The 8,388-nt window shown below is 38.8% G+C and overlaps 1 protein-coding gene across 1 annotated transcript; it reads left to right on the plus strand.

The window, feature by feature from the left end:
• The first annotated feature begins 338 nt into the window (after positions 1-338).
• On the plus strand, positions 339-7,913 carry LOC119776035 (asc-type amino acid transporter 1-like). Its single transcript, XM_038274242.1, has 8 exons — positions 339-477; positions 561-714; positions 1,108-1,231; positions 3,087-3,190; positions 3,281-3,377; positions 5,410-5,559; positions 7,108-7,285; positions 7,369-7,913. The coding sequence occupies exons 1-8, from the start codon at positions 339-341 to the stop codon at positions 7,497-7,499; spliced, it is 1,077 nt and encodes a 358-aa protein (XP_038130170.1). The 3' UTR covers positions 7,500-7,913.
• The last annotated feature ends 475 nt before the right edge of the window (positions 7,914-8,388 follow it).

Genomic DNA, 8,388 nt, shown 5'->3' on the forward strand with positions numbered 1-8,388 from the left:
TGACCTGGTAAATGTGGAGCTGTTCTTGATGTATGTCAGTTGTATCTTTTTAGGCAGAAATTGCTCCTGAATCCCTCTGGGGTTGACTGAAAATATACACCAGCCCCTTACCCCCAAGTTTCCATTATTAGATACCATGAAAAGGTATCTGAGAGATTTTTCAAAATAAAAGTACTTATTTAACCATCTTACTGAAGAATGTTTGTAGATCTGGTCCCAAAATCAATATGTTAAAAACGTATTTCTGTGCATACACGTGAAGAAAAAAAAAAAGTGAAGGATAAAGGATAAAATATATATGATAGAACTTAAAAATGTATAATAATGGTCCTAAATAAATGTGTCTTTCAGTATTGCTGACCTGGGTGAACTGCTGTAGTGTCCGTATGGCTACCAGGATCCAAGATATTTTCACAGTGGGAAAACTTATGGCCTTGGGCCTTATCATTGTTGTGGGTCTGGTCCAGATCAGTAAAGGTAAATCTTTCACTTTTGGTACCTCTTTTTTCTGCATAGACAGGATTTAAAGCTCCAAATAAACTAGTGTTGTTTTTTGATAGGAAACTATGAGGCACTGACTCCTCAGGTTGCCTTTTCAATAAACAGGATACCATCCATTGGACAGATCGCTCTGGCCTTCCTGCAGGCATCCTTCGCCTTTAGTGGCTGGAATTTCCTCAACTATGTAACAGAAGAAGTGGTTGAACCCAGACGGTGAATATTTGTAGCTTCAATTACATTTTATCATCTCACCTTTTTTTTTGTTTTCTTTAGCACTACTTGTTTGGCACACTTGACTCCATAAACAATTTATGTAAATGTGACAAAAACACAGAAAGAAAATGTGTAATGTTGGTCAGTCTAATCTTATGGTAAATGCACATTACCAGTAACAATAACCTAATTCATAAAGCAGTTCAAATAATACAATGAAAGATAATAAAAAGGGCAAAACTCTTAAAGACGTGAAGATAGTTGCATGATGCTATTTATCAGGTAATCATCATCTTTATATACCTTCTATGTGCTTGTTTTTTGCATGCTTAAGTTTATTTATTTATTTTTTCTATTAACTGTATCATCTTTGCATGGTGTGGACCCGGTAAGGAATCTACCTCGTGCCATCTACATCTCCATTCCATTGGTGACTTTTGTGTACACACTCACCAACATCGCCTACTTTTCCTCCATGTCACCTGAGGAGCTGCTTTCCTCCAATGCTGTTGCTGTTGTGAGTAATGTCACCCATCAGTGATTTTAAAATAAAGGTTTTAAGGCATTCCTTTAGTTTGCCAGAAACGATCAAATTAATGTGTCACTCATCCAGTTTTAAAAACTGAACCTCGGCCCCAGACATATGCCAGCAAATGCCAACAAAGTAGTTGAAGCCAAGAAACCCTGAGGCGTGGGGCTAAGTAGTGGTGGCCAGGACTTGGCAGTTAGCTCAGCTTTTAGCAATATTGAAGCATGCATGCTGGTGGTAATGCCAAGGACACCCCTTAATATTTATATATATTTTTAAGGCTTATTGGAGCCCAGTAGGCCAGATCGCTTGATTCAAGGTACTGTCCCAGCAATGACCAAAGCTAGTAGTGCTAAGGACAGGGGGAAACCCTATGTGTCACATTAGATGGAGGTTGGTTGAGGACCCAATTGCAGAGATGTTAGGCAAAATTATTTCAATTTAAGGACTTAAATCACTTACTGATTATCTAAATTGCTCATGTCCCAGAGTGGTCATAATCTTGTTGGATATGTTCAATACATTTTTTGGGAGTGATTAAATTTCAAAAAGTCAATTTGAACTGATAAAATTCTCTACAATATTAGCACACCATTTTTTTTTTTTTTTTTCAAATTGAAGAGCCCCCACACCCACAAAACATTCACTCTGGGTGCATGATGTTTGGTAATTTCTCCAGTTAAAGTAAAAAGACGTACACTCCAAAAACCAAATTAACAGTTTCAAAAGAAATGACAACCGTTCTTGGTATACTATAACAAAATATGTGACTCAAATTCCTTGGAGTAGAATTATAATATATAACAATGTCTTGGGTTACTTGTGACTATCTTTTCACTGCTTTTTTAATAGCAGACTGACTCATAAATTTATCAGAGAAAAAAAATGATGATCCGATTTGCCAAGAGAATGGTATGCATCCATTGCATCTGTACAGAACAGATACAAAGTTTTGCCTTCTTTTGCAGAGCAACTAACAAACTGTTAAAACAGGTGGAAGTATAATAGTGAGTATAGTGAGCTTGATGGTCAAATCAATGGATATTACAAAAGATGAATTAAAGTGTTGTTTCGATTGTATTTGTAGCTTAGCAACAACTGAACTTATAATTTTAGAAGCTGAGTATGCATGCTATTGCTAAAATAACACAATTGTGCTGTCCTGATAAACAACATGGCCAGAAACAGGCAAGCAGTTCAATGTGAGCTGACCAGAAAATATTTGACAGTAGTATGTACTGAATTACACAAGCTTTAGTAATCCTTAATCTTATTAAATATCCACACTCAGAATAACATGCAGCAACATTTAAGTTGGGGGTCTTGTACAAATATAGGTACCAGTTAGAATTTGGATCCCCTATCAAAAGGAGGGTACATTCAAGAAGCCTCAATTCGAACCAACTAGATATGGAAGTAGTAATATTTTACTATTGGGAAAGATAAGTATTGTTAGTTTATAAGAATTGTTATTTTTTTTGCAACACAAAATGGCACATATTTTGTTCTTATGTGGTGTCAGAAGTGACTGTTTAGACATTTAACAAGTGTTTTCCTAATAAGAAGATAATCACATCAGTTTAAACTTATTCAGTTATTAATGCTTAATAAACCAAATTATCAAATAGATCTGTAAACATTCCTAAATCTCTGCATATCAGGATACATCTGTCCTTTAGAAAATACTTAAAAATTTTTTATCTTTAAATGTGTTTGATAAACATTGTTTAAGAAACTTGGCGATTTTCTAAACAATATACAAAAAATTTTGTAATCCTGTGAGGCTCATAGCAACTCTCCTGCTCGCTCTCCAGGTTTCCCTAATTGCTGTTTTTCTACTCAGACATTTGGTGAAAAGCTGCTTGGAGTCTTCGCTATTATTATGCCGATTTCAGTGGCTCTGTCCACCTTTGGGGGAATCAATGGTTACCTGTTTACTTCTTCAAGGTCCGTTTCACTGCATTCTCAACCTAATCTGACTTCTGATGCCTGACTTCTCCTTAACCACAGCGGCTGATGGTCTGTGTGATTTTGTAGGTTGTGTTTCTCAGGAGCCAGAGAGGGCCATCTACCCAGCCTGCTTGCTATGATACACTACAAGAAATGTACGCCCATCCCTGCCCTCCTCGTTTGCGTATGTATAGTAACACAGTCACATTATAAGTTTCAGTGAATGTTTCTCAGTTTGCATGTCCAGTAATAACTTTTTGTACATAAACTGCGCTCATCTGCATCCATATACATTCACCAGCCACTTTCCTGGGTACACCTCATAAGTATAACTTATGCTGCAGATTTGTTCGCTGCCTGGAATGGCCTTGCAGTGCTTTGGGCTTACCCCAGAGGAGGGAATGGCTGGAGGTGGTGTGTGGGGAGAGGGAAGTCTGGAAGTCTAGACTGCTGTCCCTGCGACCTGGTCCCAACAGCAGTGTCATTGAGCTGAAGACGACAAGTATATCTAAAGAAATACTTTCTCACTTGCCCCTTGTATTCCGGGGTGGGATGGGTGGTTCCTATGGTCCCCTACCAGAGGCCTGGGAGCTTCTTCACAGTATCTTAGCTGTCCCTAGAACATTTCTGGACCGAGATCTTGGATGTTACTCCAGGTGTTTCTTGAAGCCACTTCTCCAGTGCAGAGGTTACTGCCTAGGTCTGATGACCAGTGCTCCGATGACCACTGGCACTACAGATGCCTTCCCCTTCCAGGCCCTTTCTAGTACTTCCCTGAGTCCTTGGTATTTTACTAATTTCTCATGTTCTTTCTCCCTGATGTTTCCATCATTTGGGATGTCTATATCCATCACTGCGGCTGTCCAGTGATCAAAATGTCTGGTTGGTTGGCCATAACCATTTTGTTTGTTTGTATCTGGAATTCCCACAGGATCTTAGCTCTGTCATTCTCCACCACCCTTGGAGGTGGCTCCCGTTTTGACCCAGTGGTCAAAACGTTCTTCACAGATTCTGAACAATGTGTGTGTGTCTGTGGGTGAAAAGTGAGGTGAAAACGGAGGATGGCTGGATGGTTGGCGAAGACTGACTACAGTAGAGCTGTCCAAAGGTTAAATTTTATGTGGACCAATGTAATGAGGGACGTGATTCTTGAAAATCTATTTCATAGGAATGTCTCCGGAGGATTCCTGCACCGCAGTATTCTCCAGGTTAAAAGGAGAATACTGTGGTGCTGGAATCCATTTTCTGTTTGCATTCTAGCAATCCTGGTCTGCTGTGTATTGGAAAGCACAGAAGTTGGACAGAACTGATGGATATTTCTTTCTCATGTATTGAAAAAAGTGGTGGTTGATAACCCATGGAGCTTTTGAATGGAGACAGACCTGTAGCTGCAGACATAGGAGTGTGTATGGGTGCACTCCACCCAATGTAGAAACTCACACCACATTCAGATGGGTTAGTGGATTTTTAACATCTGAGAGTGGATTCCAGGTCTTGATTCAGTCTCTTGGTGTGGCTGATACATTTGAGGTGATGCATCCATGTGGTGAAGTCCATGATCAGGGAGCATATCTTGGGTTATGCAGAGTATCCAGAAAGCCTGATTTACTAGGAGCTGGGCTGTCTGGAAAGCAGAAGGTAACTTTCGAAGAGGTGTTAGATGTTATTAGATGGCAGTACCTATTGACAATGGTAAAAATGGTGGTCATGCCTGGAGAGACCAGGAGTCCAGTGGATGATAATGTCTGGCCAATTTGGGTATGAAAAGAGGTTGTTGTAATCCAACAGGTAGTCTGTTGGATCTGGAGATTAGGGAAATAATTTGTAAAGAGTTAGTGTGAGCTGAGAACTTGGCAATTGGAATGAAAGCAATGGATGAGGTGGGAGCAAACTGAGACGGGAATGTATGTTTTTTTAGGTAGATTGTCAGGTTTGTTTTGTAGAAATTGATGAAATACACCTTCGATCTTCCACGTGATGAATGCACCTATACAACTAAGAGGTCAAATTGGAGCTGGTTTCCATTTTTTTAAATGGAGGTTTTCCATCTACATACTATTTTGTGCTTAATTCTTTTTTATTCATTCATTCATTGGTTACATTTCATATAAAACCACATTTTCTGCATTGTCATTAAACTGATAAACTGAACTTTCACCATATTGTTAATTTCTTTTAGTCAGAATAAATAAACTACTCCTGTTGTTTTTTCACAGTGTGCGGCCACAATTGTTATACTGTGCATCGGAGAAACACACAACCTGATCAACTACGTCTCCTTTATCAACTATTTGTCATATGGTGTCACTATAGCAGGTCTGCTGTTCTATCGGTGGAAGAAACCTAACTTATATCGTCCTATTAAGGTATAATAAAAACAACTCAATAAGGAAGTAGTCACAAACTTGTAATGACTGAACAGAAATGGGTTGGATGGATTTTTGAATGTAGAGTTAAAGGTATTGTGGAGGATTTTCGCAAATTTTTTTTTTTCAAATATAAAAAAAGAAATGTGCATGCGAGAGCATGCACGAGCCCATTTCTTCTCATGCATAATATGTTTAAAAGTTGCTGTTCTCATAGCTCTCTTTGTTATTAGTCGCCGCTGTCGGGTAGTGACAGCCTATAGCAGGCATCCCCAAAGTCGGCCCTCGAGGCCGCTGTCCTTCAGGTTTTAGAGGTTTCTCTGCTTTAGCACAGCTGATTATGAAGATTGCAGTTCAGCAAAAGCCTGTTAATCAACTATCAATATAAATCATCTGTGCTGGAGCAAGGAAACCTCTAAAACTTGCAGGACAGCGGCACTCGAGGACCGACTTTGGGGATGCCTGGCCTATGGCAACAGTAGGCCGCTGTGACAGCAAATCCCATAATGCTTTGCAAGGAGAGCTCTCCACACATAGCATTCCAGGACATATCTGCCTCTTCTTCTGCCTCTTCTTTTCGTACACTTTGTAGACACTTTTCTTTTTCTTTTTTACGGCACTAGTGGCTCGTTTTTTTTAAAGTAGGCTAACAGGAAAGGGGGTATGAGTAAGACATGCTGCAAAGGACCACAGGCTGGATTTGAACCAAACTCAGTTAATTGACCTTAATTACTGCTTTTGCTTCGCTGTTAATGTAACTCCTCCTTCAATGCGCAATGCCTGTGCCTTTGTCATTAGTCACAGCTGTCATGTAGTGACAGCCTTTGGCGACAGGGGCTGCTGTGACAGCAAATCCCATAATGCTTTGCAAGGAGAGCTCTCTGCGCAAAGCATTCCGAGATATATCTGCCTCTTCTGAGGCCTTGCGAAAATTTTCTCTTACGAAACCTTGGCCATTTTTAAAGAACCGCAGTTAGAAAGGTGAGCTTCAATAACTGTCTGAAACCGTCGCTCACCACACATATGCGGCTAAAGGTGCGCATGTGCAGAAAAAGATAGCTAACGGAACGAGCACATAGGACCTGATTGGACGAGAATGATTGACAATTAGGAGGACCACTTATTTAGATGATCCATCCGGAAATAAAATATCATCTTCTATACCTTTAAGCTCATGAATATTCATGCCTCTTGCAGATTTAAGTTCAACCTGCATGTCTCTTTGAAAAACATGTTTCTCCTCACTTGACATCATCGGGGGGAACAATGTATGTACAAATTACCAGTCAAAACATCTTATAAGATCCAGGCTTCAAAGATTCCTGACTATTTTTTTTCTGTTCTATATGTAGAAGCTAATTTAGAAAAGTGTTATCTAGAGGTTTGCTTTGTAAAAAACACAAACTCACATGAGGATATACAGAATGACAACATGTAGCTCTAATTCTTACTTAATCGTGAGGTCCAACCAATTTCACCATCTTTGCAAGTATCTTTGTCTTCTGCTGATACAAGAAGACCTTAATAAATGTGTGTATGCTCCCCCAGGTAAACCTCCTAGTTCCTGTTTCCTATCTGATGTTCTGGGCATTGCTTCTTGGATTTAGCCTGTACTCAGAGCCAGTCGTCTGTGGTGTTGGTTTGGTAATCATGCTTACTGGTGTGCCCGTCTATTTCCTTGGTGTCCTCTGGAAAGTAAAACCAAAGTGTGTCTACAACTTTACTGGTGGGTTTCTGGAAACTAAAACATTTAACTGTTGCTCTATCCAGTGTAGCTAACATGAAACTCTGTGACCTGTTTCTCTCCAGCTTGGGCTACATCAGTGGGCCAGAGGCTGTGTTTTGTGGTCTTTCCTCAGATTGACCCTATTGAGATCGCCAGTCCTTCAGAATGGACTGACCGCTCATCTGGCAGAAACGGTTTCTTCAGCAGTTCATGAAACTGCCTTTTCTGAACATGCGAAGATTGGTGTTCTGTTTGCTTTTTTAAAACATGTTAGTTTGTATGCTCAGACATGCTTTTCCACCATGGAGTCTGATCTGTGAGCCTGAAAAATTAAGCTTTTTCTCTAACATTCAAGTGAAAATGCTCACTGTCTGTTTGATGTCTTCACTTTTGTTTCCATGTATTGTCTTTGAAGGATCCATGTGCAAAAGTCTCATTCACTTTTTTAATATTTAATTTTTCTGTAACACCACAGAACCCAGATTGACTGACATTTCCTAATAACTGAATTTATTTTTTCTAAATAATTCTAGGATGTCATTGTGCCTTAAAGTCTTTTTTACACCAAGTCAAAACAAGTTAAATGTAAAAAAAAACACTAAAACTACAGCCCGTTTTTTTTTTTTTTTTTTTTTTTACACAAAAAGCATTTCAAAACCTACAAAATGTACTTTGTTTCCTAATCCTTCATTTTATTGCTGCTGATTTCTTTCTTTTTTTTTTTTTTTTACATTTAACACCATGAAAAATTGCTTTCCTTGTACAGATTTCTTTTTTTCAACACTTAAATGTTTCAGATCATCAAATATATTTTAATAACAGACAGAGAAATATTTCCAAATCGACTGGAGGAAAAATTAATTTATTCTAGTATAATTCTAATTTGGTTCTAGCCTTCTTGGTGGCACCAGCAGCTATCCAGCCAGTTTTGTTTGGACCACTTTTAGGTTTTAACTAGGCCACTACAACCCTAACTTTGTTCTTTTTTAAACCTTTCAATTAACTGTTAAAGCAATCATTATTAAAAATAGAGGAGTATTCTTTTTTTGCACAAGTTTGAATATCTTCTTATATTTGATCTGTCTGATATTAAAATTTGTCAA

The sequence above is a fragment of the Cyprinodon tularosa genome, unplaced genomic scaffold, assembly GCF_016077235.1.
Source record: "Cyprinodon tularosa strain WSP-4 unplaced genomic scaffold, ASM1607723v1 ctg900, whole genome shotgun sequence".
Classification (NCBI taxonomy): domain Eukaryota; kingdom Metazoa; phylum Chordata; class Actinopteri; order Cyprinodontiformes; family Cyprinodontidae; genus Cyprinodon; species Cyprinodon tularosa.